The sequence below is a fragment of the Aulonocara sp. 'chitande type north' Nkhata Bay genome, linkage group LG16 (assembly GCF_057382095.1).
Source record: "Aulonocara sp. 'chitande type north' Nkhata Bay isolate Kocher_YH1m ecotype deep benthic linkage group LG16, A_spYH_male_GT1.1, whole genome shotgun sequence".
Taxonomy (NCBI): Eukaryota; Metazoa; Chordata; class Actinopteri; order Cichliformes; family Cichlidae; genus Aulonocara; species Aulonocara sp. 'chitande type north' Nkhata Bay.
This window is the reverse complement of record NC_141359.1, coordinates 23,578,052-23,593,312: the sequence shown is the minus strand read 5'-3', so window position 1 is coordinate 23,593,312 and position 15,261 is coordinate 23,578,052. Positions and strand designations below refer to the sequence as shown.

Genomic DNA, 15,261 nt, shown 5'->3' with positions numbered 1-15,261 from the left:
TGCAAGACAATAACTCGGCAAGCCAAAACAGAAAAAAAAAGCCAATATGTGATTGTTGGTGTAGCCAGACGCTGGAACAAGTATATTTAGAACAGGAATGTTTTATGTTTTGATTTTGGAAATTGCTGCAATAGAGTTGAAATACTTGAATGTTAATGGCTTCAGTCTTTGCAAAGGGCACTTTTTGCAATTTCCTGGTGAGCTGACTAAAATAATATTTTATGTGTGGCTAATTTCAGATTTATTGCAGGGATGTAAAGATAAGTCAGTGGCCTGATTAGATAACTGTGTCTCAATCTATCTAGTGTTTTTAAGGTCCTCTAGCTTTACCAGCTTAAAAAATTCTAATGATATTATTAAGAAACATTTGGCTAATTAGAATTGAGAACAAGGACTTATTAATGTTTGAGTCTGTTTTATAGTCTAAAATGTAATGTGTACACCAATTCCACCTCAAGCCACTTTGTACCATCAATCCTTAAGTTGCACAGACATCTGACGGAACCAACAATTAACGGTCTTTATTGCACACGTATTTGTCTTTCATTACCATCATATCTGCTCATGTCAGCACAAAGAGAGAACAGAGAGTGATGTTATCAAAGAGCCCATTATCACTTAATCAATCATATAATAAATGACACACTGTCTACCTGCCAAAACCCTAATTCAGAGTCAGATTACAGGTATAGCATTAGCAACGCTCAATGTAATTACACTATTACTTGGGCTGAGCAACAGCTAATGTACTTACTTGTTCGTGCATGATGATGGACAGCTCTCTGGCTAGTTCTCTGTAGTTGGCCTTCATCTCATCGTGGTACTCCTGCTGGTCTTCTTTGATCAGTCGTTCATTAATGCCCAAACCGTGGCCACACGCATCCACAAAATGCCTGATCGCAAAAACAGTGTTAAAATGTGCTAAAGGGAGATCTGAACAATCTTTGCACAGAAACACACACAGTCATGTTTTCATATCTTTGTGAGGACATCTAATTGACATAATGCTTTGCCCTAGCTGCTTACCCTAACCCCAACCATCAAAAATGAAGTCTAACCTTAACCCTAAACCTAACCATAACCTAATTGTAACCCTGACACTAAAACCACATTGAGCCTCAGAAATGCCTTCAAACTTCTGGGGACGGGAACTGTGTCCCCATAAGGGCTGTTGGTCCCCACAAAGATATGCAAACGTGGTACTCACACCCTCACGTAAGTCAGCGACAGCTCACCTGAAGACCTCTTTCAACTGTTTGACCTTGTTATCAGGATATTTCTTGGCACATGTATCATCGAGAAAAGCTCTGGCATACGCAAGAGGTCCTGCATTTACCTGAGGGCGGATGTGATAGATTTTTTTTTTTTGTGAGTATTGTATGTCAGGTTTGTATTGTGTTGCTTTTACGTTTCACAGAACTTAAAAGCAGGCACCTGGACGCTGATGCTGCCCTGCAGTTTGAGCTGCAGACGGATCATGTCCACCTCGCTGGAGGAGCACAGCTGTTTGATCTCAGCCACCTTCTTGCTCATCTCGTCGATGGCAACCTCGATGGGGCTCAGATCAGTATGGTGTTGATACATCACCGCGATCCGTTTCTTTACATACGGAAAGCAATGAGTGGCTGGAGGAGAGAAAACACAATGAGGTTAGTGGTGAATAGCGAATACCGGTAGACAGATTTTCTTAGTTTTGCAGCTCAGGATCTGTACAGCCTGTGAAAGCCGCCACATAATAAAGATAAGAAGACGTGCTTGAACTTTTGAATCTTTTGCACTATAAATGAATAAAACCAGATTAGGATTACGAAATGTCCATGAAAAAAAAACAGCTGACATGTTCAAAATCTAATCAAGATCTTCATTCATCCACAGTGACTAAAATAAATGGAAAAAATTACGTGTGTAATGAACAGTTCAAGGCAGACTTGCTCTGTTGTGCTGCCCAAAAGAACCACAACCCACTCCCCCCAAAATAGGAGGAGGCAGCCAATAATTAGAGAGAGAAAAAAGTATCTAACATTTAGGATATAAAGAGATTAAGTAGACTTTAATCAGAAAGAGCAGTTGAAGTCTGATAATGGGTTTATCCTGTATTTATCAGATCACTGTATTTTGAAAACACTGATGTTTATCCAGGCAAGAGACATCTAACAAGACACAACCTGAAGACTGAAAGTCAGCGCTGTTTGACTGAATCCATGTTCCACTACAACATAAATATAAGCTGGGTATTTACTGGTAAGTATAGTCCTGCGTTTGCACTGCTCCTCCACACCGCCTTGCTTTTTGCCCGAAATGGTGAAAGGCATCTCGAAAACAAATCGACGGATGTTGTGGCTCTTTTCAAAGTCCGTTTTCCTGTCGACCAGCTCCTTCTCCTCCAGGTATGGAGTCACATGTGTCACTTGGATGTATGCGTACTTTGAGTCCAGGTCCTTGGGGTTGATCTGCAGAGAATGCATGAGTTTTAAAACTGTATCAGCCTGCGCAAAATAACTAAATAACTAAAAATAAACGATAAATTAACAAAAGTCTCACCCGCCCAGAGTCCTGAATCATCTTCACATTCTCCTGACCAAACTTATCAGAGTATAACTTGAGGAGCCGCTGAGAAATCTCTGAAAGAGGCGTGAATTTGGGTTCTTTGTAGATATACTCCTTCCCATCTTCATCTTCAAAGAAGCCCTAAAAAAATAAAAGAGGAAAAAACCCATATAAGATACTTTCAAATTGTCAGACTAAATGAAAACGCAGCGTTTATCTAATAGATAATACCACATCAAACCATTCATGGGTTGTGAGTGGGAGTCATTTCAGTCAAGACATTTTTTTTAAAGATATGAGAATTTGGCCGACTCCAAACTATCCACAACCGTCTATTAAACATTTAAGAACAGAGACCAAAACTACAAAAAAGCCAGTCTTAGGTCGTTGATGTGAGACACGTCAAAGGACTGACATAGGTACATGAATTTCACACAGTCAGTGCATGTTAGTTATTTGTCTTGAATGTAAATGGGAATGGGAATGCCAGTGAGATTTATTAGCCCTTCAGCTGTTTCCTGCAAAGATTAGGATAGCACTAAAGCTGGAAAATACGAGGAATTAAAGGGCTGGAAGATAAGCAATGCACGTGAAACAGCACTGACTGCATTAGCAAAGGAGCACAACACAGCCTAAAACGTCACTACAGTTCCAACTGAAAGGTTGGCTTTCATATTGATTTACCTCAGCCTCTGAGTCAGTAAACTGGTACTGCTACAGGGGTGTGGACAACACACGCACATACACATAAAAACAAATGAAATTACTGTTATACCAGAAACCTATACTGTGAAGAAATTTAATGGCATCGATTTCTAAAAACATCTCAAAGATAGAAGCAACCACACCCAACAAATTAATTAATAAACCTTAAAATAACAGTCATTACTAAAACTTAGCAAACTAAAGCATAAACACTTGATGAGTAAATGAGTGCCATGCAAAACAGTCTCCCAAACGGAAGCAGCAGCGCTGACTGCCTGCTACTGTAGCTCGAAGCAACAAACTATGGCTGAGAAGTGCAATGAATTGAAGCAACACCAAAGTCACACACAGACTCAGGCCGCTCACAAGGGCTCACGGGGTCTACTGCATAACTTACCGCTGCCTTCGAAGAGGATTAAAAAGAAGCAGAGAGGTGTATTAGAGCGGGTCTGAAAACACCACAGCACGTGGTCATGCTCGTCAGCATAATAATCGTAACTGAAAAAACCCCCCAAAACAAAACTTAACCTCCTCAGCAGCTGCCGTGCTTCAGACATCAAGTGTGAATGAGTCTAAGCTAGTTGAACTCACCTGGCCAAAGAAAGCCACTCTGAAGTACGTGCCCAGCATCCTCTTCCCAGTATGCATGACCTCCGTCACCTTGCTGTACGCTCGATGCAGCGTGTCATACAGGTGAGCCAGTTTCTGTGTAGAGTCAGTGAACTTGATCAGGATTTAAAGATGCTTATGCTGCACGCTTAGCCTGAATCGAACAGAACTGTTGCGGGGGGGGATAAAACACCCGACAAATAGAGTTTGTACCTCAAAGTCCCTCCGCTTCTCATAAATGGGGATAATGAGCTTGTAGATGTCAGAGATGAGCTCGTAACGCTCCGCTTTCCACAGCCCATCTGCGCACTCCTCCAGAAGCTCCATTAAGACGTCCTGAGGGATGAGCACAACAGAGATGGAGAGCTGCTGGTGTACAGTGCAAAAGAAACACAGCTCACAGCGTGTCAGCAGCTCATTTTATCACAATTAAAATGCACCAATTTTAAAGACATACTGAAAGAAAATAGTTGCCTTCTTTGATTTATTCTTTCTTATAAAAGAAAAATAGAAATAGTAACAGCTTTTGATGTGACTAAATCTGCTTTCCTCCAGCAAATGCGATTTCATTTTATTTTATTTTTTCATTTTTAGCACAAATGATCAAAGTACTTCATTAAAGTGGACGTCTTGCATTCCGACGTCCTCCATCATTGCGGCTTCTTCGTCGATGTTTGGAGTCACAACACGAAACGCCGAGCAGCCCTGCTTGAACATGCCTGGAAACACCGAAAGATCAGGCATTATTATTCTTTTTTTAAATCAACAGGGCTGCTATCTAATAAGCAGGAGAAACATTTCCATCACAGAATACCGAAGTACCTTTTCTTCGCAGGTATTCTGCCACGAGTGCTGCAACGTGAACATAGCACATGGCTGCCTGCAAACGGCAAAAACAAGTCAGGTCAGATAAGCGTGGGTAGATAAAAGCTCTGATTATGCTGCAAATTGGTATCGCTCGAAAAAGCAGCACATAGTAAACAGGGCAGTTTGCAGCACTTGATGGTGGGCCTCGCTGCACGCCACACTGGCACTGGTGCTTTGATACAAAGTAAATACAGTCTCTATCTGATGTTTAAGATTGTTGGGCCCAACATCAGACACAGAAATCAAAAGCAGGACCATTCAGCCACACAGACTTTCACCACAAACCTCAGACAGGTCTCCATTCTTCACATGGATTCGGGCCATGCTGTCAAGCCAGGTCTTGCGCAGCTCAGGTGTGCTGGCATAAGACTTTGCGAGACTGTACTGCAGGTCCACCAGCATCTCTGGATCTCTCTCATGCTCCTTCATCTGCGCTGTGGCCATCAACACTGTTCTGATGCGTTTAGTCAGGTCTTTCACATCCGATGGGAAAGCTGTGTTCTGTTGAAGATGACGCACTAATGTGAGCTAAATCATCGTTAGCTTCCTTTAGGAAAACTTGATTCTAACTGGTTTATTTTATTCATTAAGCTCAGGCATAGTTTTCAAATGGCCTCTTTAAGTGGAACCAGGATGAACCTGTTGCACGTGTGTTCCTCACCTTGATAGTTTTATCACTGTTAGCACAGTTGTTGATTATTGACAGAGACTGCTGGAAGCGAGTACTTCCTATACCAATGACATCTGCTATCAGCTGACTGACAGCAATCACAACCTAAAGAAAAAGAAAGGTCAACAGTTCAAAAGAGGAATGAAAATGCTTGTGGTCTCTAGAATCCCAGAAAATTTGGCTTAAGGCAGGTAGATATTAAAGTTTTACTGTGGTGACAACTCTCTCACCTGTAAATGTGTCCGGACGAAGGACTTGCGACCAGTGTAGTCAAAGTTGCTCTTCATGAGAAAATAGAGCAGATGGGCTGCGTCGCTGCGAATGGAGCTCAGCTTGGAGTTGCAACATTTCAAAATCTCATAGCAGAAAGCAGCACACATGTCTGCACGCCCTTCAAAAAACGTGCACGGGAACTAAGGGGTCAAGAAGACAAAAATCAGTCAGTGGCTTACGTGGTCCTCTCATGGGTTAACAAAAGGAGAAAAATTATTAAATAAGGCGCGTAAGTCCTTCATACCTTGTAAATGAAGGTGCGCAGTGAAGTGAAGACCTGCTTGAGGGCCGTTTCTGACTGATTGATCCGCAGGAAGCAGAGGTGGACATCAAACACCTTCTTCATCAGTGGACTGTGGCCGTGATCAGCACACAACTGTGTCTGTGGCATAAGAGAGGATCATCGGATTTAAAAAAATAAGCCCTTATTTCACAATAATGGGGCAGAACAAGGTTAATTAAGTAAATACACAAAATACAGTGAATTTGTTTGGTACCTTAAAACTCATGATGAAGATGCTGAGTGTGTCCAGGACGGTCAGGCAGACTTCAGTGGCAATGTTGGTCTCCAGCAGTGACTGATTTAACACGTCAGCATCCGAGTGACTGTAGGCTACAAAGACAAGAAAAGGCTGTAGTTCTTTCAATCACCACCAGTACACTCAATGTAAAACCTCTCCTTTGTTATATATGGTCATGTCTCTCAAAAACGTAGCGTTAGAGGCAAAGCCGCTGCATGAAAGTTTGAGTTTCATTCCAAACTGAGGCCAAAATTATCTGACAAACGAAAGCATTTCATGGAAAAATTGTCACAAGCTGGCGAGGCATTTTTTTCTTTATAAACTACAGCGATGATTTTATTTGATTGCATGAAGTTCAAATGTTGACATTCTTTTTTTGGAACGTTTTGGAAATTTTGGAATAAAACCCTTCATAATTCACGAGGACTGCTTTCGCAAAGCGAAATGTAAAAATGTAGAGTTGAGAGCAGAAGATGAGCTGGTAAAGGGATGAGGAGGTTTTGAAAGCTGATGTTCTGTTAAAACAGGCATGCTCTTAAATCAACCAAATCAACATAGCCAGTATAGCAAACGTCCTAACATCCTGGTACATTCTTACCATGGTCTACAGATATGCCAAGAACACTTGAAATCTTTCTTACACTGAAAACACAAAGAAACTTATTATTAAATAATGCCATTTAACAAGATCACCGCCTAACAGTGGACGGCTGCACAGCTTCCTCCCCAGTTTCTTTGAATTTACTGATGCACACATGTTTTCTAAAGGCTTTTCCTGCTGGGATGTAGTATGATGGAGAAGAAGAGGATGCTGATGTTGAAAGAGAGGCATGAGGAGGACGAGGGCCATGTGATGGAGAGTGTTTGATGAGAAGTACAGTATGAGGGGAGGGGGGGGGGCACTTACTGTGGTTAAATGTGTATGAGTTATCCAGGCTGCTGAGCTGCTGTAAGCGGGCATGCATCATTCCCGCCCTGTTACGGGAGACAGGAAGAGTCTGAGACTTCCGCTCATGTGCAACAGGTCCTGCCCCATCCTGGTTCCTGATGAGGAAACAGGATGAGTTAATGAAGCTGCAGGTTACGGTAAATAATACATAGATTTTACAACTAACACTCGAACGCCCTGGGAGCGATTTGAATTTATGAGATTTTAAAGGCGAAAGTAAAGCTGTGAGTGCATGTTTGCCATGCAGTTTAAAGCTGAGAATAATCAAAGTGGTATTGACAGCATTTATTGGTTTAAGCTGAAGCCATGCATGTAAGAATGCGAGAGGCGATGAACTTAAAGCGTCGGATGTGTCACAGCACTGCAACTTTTTTTCTTTTAATGGTGAGAAGTTATCATGCAATTGCTCTCAGTTTCACCTTCAGGCTTACCCAAGCAGGAGAGGGCAGGAGCCAGGTTTTATTTCATTATGTTAAACTTGCCAGCGTTTCAGTGGACAGAGACAGAAACAGTGGTGGGGGGTTAGACAGAGTGAATACATAAAGCCTTCTGGGAGTCGCGGCGAGTTCCCAACTGTGATTCAAGTACAGTGCGTGTACTCTGATCAAATCAAATTAAAATAACAGTACAGTCAGACTCTTCAATAGTAAGCAACATGATGGCTTACAGACAACAAACAGCTGGATACTCATAAACTGCATAAAACCTAAAAGTTGCGTTGATTTGTCTTCTCATGATAAACAAGTGCTGAGAAGCCTGAAATCCTGTATGGGTGACAGCAACATTACCTTGCAATGTATCTCTTTCCCATGTATCTGAACTGATGGAGGCACACTCTGAGAAATGGAAAGTGGGTATAAAAAATTTAAAAAACTCAGTTGCTATGTGTTTTTCTGCAATGCGTGTAATAGCTGGTTATTCTCTATAAGATGTCTTACTCGACTAAAGTGAAGAAGTCCATCAGGTCAGAAGATGATGCCTTGTTCCAGTATGTGAACAGAGCATCTAAAAGAGACAGAGATGGACACTGTGGAGACTTCTTTTGGGTTTGTTTGTTTTTTTTAAACGTAGTGTAAACAATTAAGTAAAGCTGGAAGAGCAGGAGCTGTCGCAGAGATGAGAGTTTACCTTCAGACATGCTTTTGAGCACATGTAAGAAACACATGAGGAGGCTCTTGATCTCTGCCTGGTCCAGTTTATCACATCGCAACAGCGGGCTTCCCAGGGTCGAGGCAGGTTGGTTCTGCAGGACAAACGGGACAATCAGGCATGGATAGAAAAATACATAATCCTACCAGTGTGTTGGCTCCAAATAAGATTTGAAAAACTAATCAGGTTATTTGAGACTTACCACAGCAATGCCATAAAATCTGTCGCCTTATTTGATAGCATCAGTGCATTTTCATGATATTTTTGACCATTTGATAAACAGCAATCAATAATACAAGCATAGCACAACGACTGAATATAACGCTGAGGATTTTCTTGTTTGGCTCTGGCTTAAAACTTTTTTTTATGTAGGAACAACCGTGTGATGTGGGCTCTAAGCATTTGGATAATGATACTATTCCCCAGTCTTTCCCCACAACAGTGGATTTTAAATTAAACAATCAAGATGTGACTAAAGTCCAGATTTTCAGCTTTAATTCAAGGGGTTTAACAAAAGTATTGCATTAACCGTTTAGAAATTGCAGCACACATAAATCCCCATTTCAGAGGCTCAACATTACTTTAGCAAACTAGAATAGCTAAAAAAAAATGTTTCTAATACTGCAAAATATTTGGTATCCAGTGATTGTCTTTAGTCTAGAACCCTGTGAAATCACCAAATGCTGTATTTCCTCCTTTGAGATGCTCTGTCAGGCTCGTATCACCACCTTCAGTTGCTGCTTCAGTTTTGTCTTTGGTAACTGAAAAAGCATGCTCTGCTGAAATTGTTATGGCCACTGAAGAATATGCAATTTCTTTGCCATAATAGACTTTAAGGTTGGTTTTCCAGTATGCTTTGGGTCAATGTCCTTTTACACTGTAAAGTGCTGCATGATCAGTTTTGGGCAGAGAATGAAACCTAATACTGAGCGTTCCAGTGAGGGAATGCCACGCTACCAAATACAAGTTAAACACGCCAGGTCTTTTATCTGCTTACTTTGCCATGGAATAGTGAGGAAATAGACCTCACCTTGTCCAATTGCTTATTCCTAAACAGTAATGCAATACTTTCCTTAAATCCTCTGAATAAAACTGAAACCTGCACTCTAATCATATCTTGATTGTTTCATTTCAAACTCACTTTTTGAGATTTACAAAGGCAAAACTACAAAAACTGTATTATTGTCCAAATACTTAAGAGGTTTTCAGAAGGTCAGAGAACTACACTGCAGTGAAATGATTCATCCAGATGTTGCAGGGATTTGTTCCCCCAGCTGAGGCACACGGCAGGGAAAAAAAACAAAACCCAAGCAGCGAAGCAGCAGCTTTACCGCAGCAAGAAGTTGGCTATATACCAAGCACGTTCCTTTGCCAGCAGTTAGTCTAGACCATGAAACTAGCTGGGGATGACTTCATGGAAAGCATGATGCTGTTGCTTTGGATTTTTAAAGGGTGTTTTGCAGACTGGAGAACTTTAAGGCTAAAATTAGGTTGGAAAGGCTGATGTGAACTTCAAAGTCTGGTACACTTTTGGGGCTTGAGCTATTCTTGAGTTGCTAATAGTTGTGTGTCTTCTTGCCCCCTCAGCAGGGAAATAAAGCAGCTGCTGCACACCAGAAACAAAAGCAGTTCCAACACTGGGTGAAACACGACAACAAAAATCCAGTCCTTTGTGTTTAAATCTTCTCAGATTTAGTTTGAGGCTGTTTATCAGAGAGAGACAAGAAATCACACAGCACGAATGAGAGGAAATCAAAAGCATGCATGCTTATCACCATCTGGAACAAGAAAAGCGCTAAACGCTCGTGAGGCCCTGAGGTAAAACACGTCTGCTTTACAGCAACAGAGAATAAACAGGACAAAGCCTGACAATCTCCTGGCAAAGTAAGGGCTTAGAGTTTAGGGCATCAACACACACACCTGCGCACACACACACTATCATTCCCAGATGGGACACTCCTAGGAGGGACTGTGTGGAGCAAGGAGGTGTTTTGTACTTGAAGTGAACTGCTGGACTGCAGGGCCCTCTCTGGCACACTGGGGACAGTGAGCAGGGAGAAGTCCATGGTGGCACGCTTGGAGTGCACGGAGAGCATGGACTCCTCAGTCTCCGTAAAGAATTGCAGGACATTGACAGAGTGTCTCCGTAGAAACTTCTCCGTCTGCCATGGCCAGCCATACAGTGAAGGTGAGGAGTTAATGGCACAAGTTAGCAAAGAGAGACTTTATGTGGCAGTTTTTCCCATAATAAGGGGACATCTGATGTGCCTGAAGTGCCATTTTGAATTGCATGTTAGACACATGCGTCAAAGAAAGGCTAAATTGGATTTCTAATACATATACATAAACATTTTCCGGGAATCTCAAAGCTCATTCTGTCAAATACCTTGTCAAGGGAACTGCCCTTGTCATTGTTCCTCTCAGGCAGGCTGTTCCCAGAATCAGTGCTGATGAGCGATCCACGAGAGTCGGCGTGGCGCACAGAGTTAATGTTGGGGGTGGACGCCGCATGAGGTGAAGCTGTAAAAAGGAATAAGAGTGAAATGTTACATAAAATAAACATAAAGTAACCTGAAAGGGAAAAAAAGGAATGTCTTATCATTTACCGGTGCCAGAGATGGCTCCAAAAACATCTTTGTGGAAGCCGGTGTCCAGAAAGGTGCTCGACCTCGGAGGTGTCATCAAAGTGTTGGTATGGAGAGAATCGTCTCTTCCATTCTGCAGGACAAATAAAGAGTTTAATGAATCAAACCCACATAAAACACTGTGTGTGTACTTTTTAAATGAAAGTTAACAACACGGACAGCTCTAAAATCTCTGATCAAAAGCACACACAATTATATTATATTTATATGTTACATTTATTTTGTAGTATTATTGAGATATTTTTACATGCATTAAAATTTGGAACAAATGGACACAGCACATGGATAAATACATAATACTCAGAAAACACACTAGGTGGCTCCCTTACACTGGTGCAGTGGTTGACGGTGAACGGCGACACTTCCTTCACATTTAGCCTGTTGACGTTTTCTTGGAGCAGACCAAACAAGGGCAAGTACAGGGTGACTAACCTGGCCTGCTGGCTCTGAAAAACAAAATGAATAATTTAAAGAAATGTCTCAATATCACACACGTCTCACAAACACACTCATAAAGACAGGGACAGGGGTGTGAAAACACTGCTTACTTTTGAGGTGTAGCGATCGTCAAATGCATGCTTCATCATGAGGCTCTTCAGCACTTGGATGGCAATCTGACGAATCTCCCTGAACTCCTGCAGAGCTGCGCTGGCTTCCCTGAGCAGCAGTCCAACCAGGAAGTGATTCTTACAGAAGTCATCCGTCAGCGAGTAATCCAGCTGGAGGTCTGTGAGGATAAATGGGACGATAAGGAGACTAGGACTGACCGACAGGAGAAGTAGATGAAGAGTGTGAAAGGAGAAACCCAAAAAACTCACTTACCAATTTGACACAGAGACAGTAATCAGAAAAAAATGATCAACATTTAGAGAGTATAGCTACTGCAGCCAGCTTTAAAACTCATTATAGGCAGATGATTCTTATAAACATCATCAAACAGTCTAAAATGAGGAGAAAACAAAGGGAAAAGCTCAAACATTCATGTTTGACAGATTCACACTGTGGTTGAGCTGCACTTCCACATCAGCAAACGTCGCTGAGAAACGCGACTAAAGCTAGCAGCTGAACAACAGCAGGTTTCCAGCAGCATTTTAGACACGTAAAGAAAACCCAAACACATGACTTTATTCAGAAACCTTTTGCTTTTATCTTTTTAAAACCTGCATTTGAAGCACACAAGAATTAAAAAGATATCTGGTTTCTCAGGAACGATGGAAAATAGTTTACTCAGTATAGCCACAAACCCCCAAACCAGTTCAAGATAGAAACCCCCCCCAAAAAACAAACAAACTACAAGCACACCAAATCCCCCAAACCTGATGATGATGACAAGTAATAAACAGTCTAATCTGACAAGATCATAACCTGAAATCCCAGATGAACCAGCTTACAGGAAAGCTTAAAGAACTGACAGGTTCAGATTTTAGAGGAAATTTGAAACTAATAAACGATCGGCATTGAAGTCACGACACCTTCCACCTACCTACTGGAGTGTCACATGACTCCACAGTATTACATGGAGGTAATGAGGCTAATTGAGGAAAACACAAAACAAACACAGTGTACAGTGTACATTTTTTTAAAGCAAAAGAAATCGACTGCATGAGCATTTATTTATTTAAAAAAAAAACAAAAAAAACGCTGTATTTTATTGTATGTGTGCAGTATGTTCTGTGGGTACAAGTGCTTTATTTTGTAAAAAAGTTCATGAACTACTTTTGCGCTGCTGCCCTTCCACAGCAAAGCATTTTATATATGCAAACACTTTAGCAGTCATTATCACAACTTTCTCACCTTGAAATCTCAAAATCCGTCCCTTTCCAAACGGCATGGGCAGGTTTAAAGGGACGAAGTGCTCGTGGTTGCACACGACTCGCAGGAACTCAAACTTGAACTCAAACAGAGTCTGTATTGAGAATAAACCTCAATTAAGAATTATGGCTGATAATAAGGCTTTGCTTTATGACTTCAAGTTGAATAAATAAGTTGTTGTGCAATTTATTTCTATAAAGGCTGTTGCACGTTGTTTTGTCAGCCCACCTTTGGGTCTCCAGGCACAAAACAGTTGATATAGTTGTTGATCTGCTTGAACACAAAGCCTCTGTCCATCAGGTTGAAACAACGCTACAAAATAAAGAGAGCACAGTATATTAGTTACCATTTACCTAAACGAAAAGCACTTTGAAAGCCATCTGTGATAAAGTATCTCTGGTTTCTGACCTTGATGAAGACTGCCAAGCTGTGGTTGGCATTCCGGGCAGCATCTAGGTTGTCCTTGTATTTCTGCGTGATGTGTGGCATGATCATGTTGACCAAGGTCTCCACAGTGTGATGGAACGATGCAGAGAAGCGCTGGTTCCTGGACAGCTGGAGGGCACAGCAGGTAAGTTGTTACAAATGTTGTTATTCAGCATGAAACATCCCAAAGAACTCCCATGAAAAGATCAAAGGTTCAAAATGTGGGAATTGTGGTTTATTTGAGTCAATCTTACATCCTTCAACAGTAAATAAATACTCAGACTTTAACTTCAAATATGAATTCATCCTTGTTTTATCCTTGAAACAGAAATAATTTGCTATTAGAGCTAATGTAAAAATAGCTATGTAGCAGATAAATGGTTAAAATAGTAAGCTTACATTTACAGATGCATAAAATAGTTAAATGTAACAGAAACGGTAAGCTTATTTTTTTCAGCTCAAGCTTAAAATGATTTCTTTAATCCATGGATTGTGACAGTCCTACACATGAGAAGCAGCATTTTAAGGACATCATAGTGGTGGATGTTAAACACAGGGATGTGGTTGCCTATGGGGTTCGAACAAATGCCGCTAATTAAATTGCACAGCAGTGTGGGACAGACTGTGGATACATAAAACTTCCACTGTGGTGCTCCGGCTGTCCACAACACCCGGCATGCTGCAAACTACTGTGAAGAACCTAAAGTGTAATAAAGCGGGCATTAGCGGACACCTCGGAGTCAAGCGCACATGCTGCGGCGAACTTACCTTTACTTTACAGCTCTCAATCAAGTACTGAGCCATGGATTTGACTAAGGCTTCGAAGAAATACCAGGAGTACTGCACAACGGACAATTATCAGTTAGAGAACAGACGGCTATAATTAAAGACTGTGTAATCCTTTAAATAAGAACAAATGTGCTACCTTGAGCAGCTTGTTACTTGTGAGGAAGTCAGTGGAAGGCTTCAGGATTGCAGTCATGGCTTTAGCCAACTCCTCGTGCACCGTTCGGGTGGTGGAGGATGTGTATGGCTCAGTCTTGAAGACATACTGCATCAGAGACACGCAAAGACAGACATGTCAATTCATACGTGACTATATATAATTATGTAAAGGTCAAATACAACAGAAATATGGATCTGACATGTGAAATTTACCTTCACGTAAGATCTAAGGTAGTGCTCCAAACCTTCCTCGTGGCACTGCGCCACAACGTGAATCATGACTCTAACAGGACGAAAGGCAAAAGCTCAAGTGAGATAACAGTTTCTACGCTAAGATTCTGCTCTCACGACACTGGAAAATTAACTTCCATTCATGAATTCATTCATTTCTCTCTGATCACAGCAAGACAAAAGGGAAAAAAAAGGAATTTAGCAGTTATATTTCAGGCAAAAAGGGTGCAGGCAGAAGCAACAGCTTATATGTGACTACCCCTCACACATAACACGATATCTAGCCGATGGCAAACTGAGCTGCTTTCTTTCAATATTTTTAGCATATATAATGATATATGACTGATATTTCAATAACAGTAAATTGCATGGAATTTAATTTGCTCTATAGAGATGAAGCACTTCATGGATTCTTGCCTGGTGACGTTGACTGCCACGTCTTCCTGGGTGGCACTGGTTAGCACCCTGAACAGCTGATTGAGGATGGTGGGCAGGAACTTGATCATCACGTGACTCTCCATGGCATGCAGACTCTGAGATTAAAGCATCACCACAGATGCTTACATGTTTACAAAGGATTTGTTCACAAACCTTTTGTGTAAAATGAGGGAAATAAATGTTAAAAAAAACACGTTTAAAATGTGCATGAAAGGCTAATTGAGAAGACCTTCAGGGAAAGCTAATCTACTCACAACAGGAGTACACGTGTGGATAACACTGTGCTAATCATCCACACTGTATGCTTCAGCGCCTTGAACGTGGCTGAGAGCAGATACTGGTGCATCGGTGCCTGCGCACAGGAAACTAACACGAGCCTGCCAAGTAATTTGGCGGGTTGCCAGTCGGCACAGCTGACCTGCCGTTTGACCCTCTGGCTATTGTTTGTGTTCACTGCTCTGTTTATATTATAGC

At 41.5% G+C, this 15,261-nt stretch overlaps 1 protein-coding gene across 9 annotated transcripts in view; it reads right to left on the bottom strand.

The window, feature by feature from the left end:
- Window positions 1-15,261, bottom strand: part of LOC147311545 (dedicator of cytokinesis protein 9) — a 75,912-nt gene that overhangs the window by 1,848 nt on the left and 58,803 nt on the right. For 2 of the 9 annotated variants that reach the window (XM_086267511.1, XM_086267515.1), the window contains exons 24-53: window positions 14,767-14,882; window positions 14,332-14,401; window positions 14,099-14,224; window positions 13,942-14,013; window positions 13,156-13,302; window positions 12,976-13,059; window positions 12,730-12,841; window positions 12,419-12,466; window positions 11,484-11,662; window positions 11,265-11,381; window positions 10,897-11,008; window positions 10,677-10,810; window positions 8,270-8,384; window positions 8,080-8,146; window positions 7,930-7,977; window positions 7,100-7,236; window positions 6,169-6,284; window positions 5,916-6,053; window positions 5,629-5,811; window positions 5,390-5,503; window positions 5,014-5,229; window positions 4,684-4,741; window positions 4,474-4,580; window positions 4,075-4,197; window positions 3,844-3,957; window positions 2,542-2,688; window positions 2,240-2,450; window positions 1,435-1,625; window positions 1,236-1,336; window positions 755-893 (exon numbers count right to left, since the gene is read on the bottom strand). In XM_086267511.1, the coding sequence (XP_086123637.1) occupies window positions 755-893; window positions 1,236-1,336; window positions 1,435-1,625; window positions 2,240-2,450; window positions 2,542-2,688; window positions 3,844-3,957; window positions 4,075-4,197; window positions 4,474-4,580; window positions 4,684-4,741; window positions 5,014-5,229; window positions 5,390-5,503; window positions 5,629-5,811; window positions 5,916-6,053; window positions 6,169-6,284; window positions 7,100-7,236; window positions 7,930-7,977; window positions 8,080-8,146; window positions 8,270-8,384; window positions 10,677-10,810; window positions 10,897-11,008; window positions 11,265-11,381; window positions 11,484-11,662; window positions 12,419-12,466; window positions 12,730-12,841; window positions 12,976-13,059; window positions 13,156-13,302; window positions 13,942-14,013; window positions 14,099-14,224; window positions 14,332-14,401; window positions 14,767-14,882 (3,642 nt within the window). Of the gene's footprint in view, window positions 1-754; window positions 894-1,235; window positions 1,337-1,434; window positions 1,626-2,239; window positions 2,451-2,541; window positions 2,689-3,231; window positions 3,262-3,843; window positions 3,958-4,074; window positions 4,198-4,473; window positions 4,581-4,683; window positions 4,742-5,013; window positions 5,230-5,389; window positions 5,504-5,628; window positions 5,812-5,915; window positions 6,054-6,168; window positions 6,285-6,790; window positions 6,835-7,099; window positions 7,237-7,929; window positions 7,978-8,079; window positions 8,147-8,269; window positions 8,385-10,287; window positions 10,453-10,676; window positions 10,811-10,896; window positions 11,009-11,264; window positions 11,382-11,483; window positions 11,663-12,418; window positions 12,467-12,729; window positions 12,842-12,975; window positions 13,060-13,155; window positions 13,303-13,941; window positions 14,014-14,098; window positions 14,225-14,331; window positions 14,402-14,766; window positions 14,883-15,261 lie in introns of all 9 variants that reach the window. The other 7 variants (XM_086267517.1, XM_086267513.1, XM_086267514.1 and 4 more) reach the window with 6 other exon arrangements.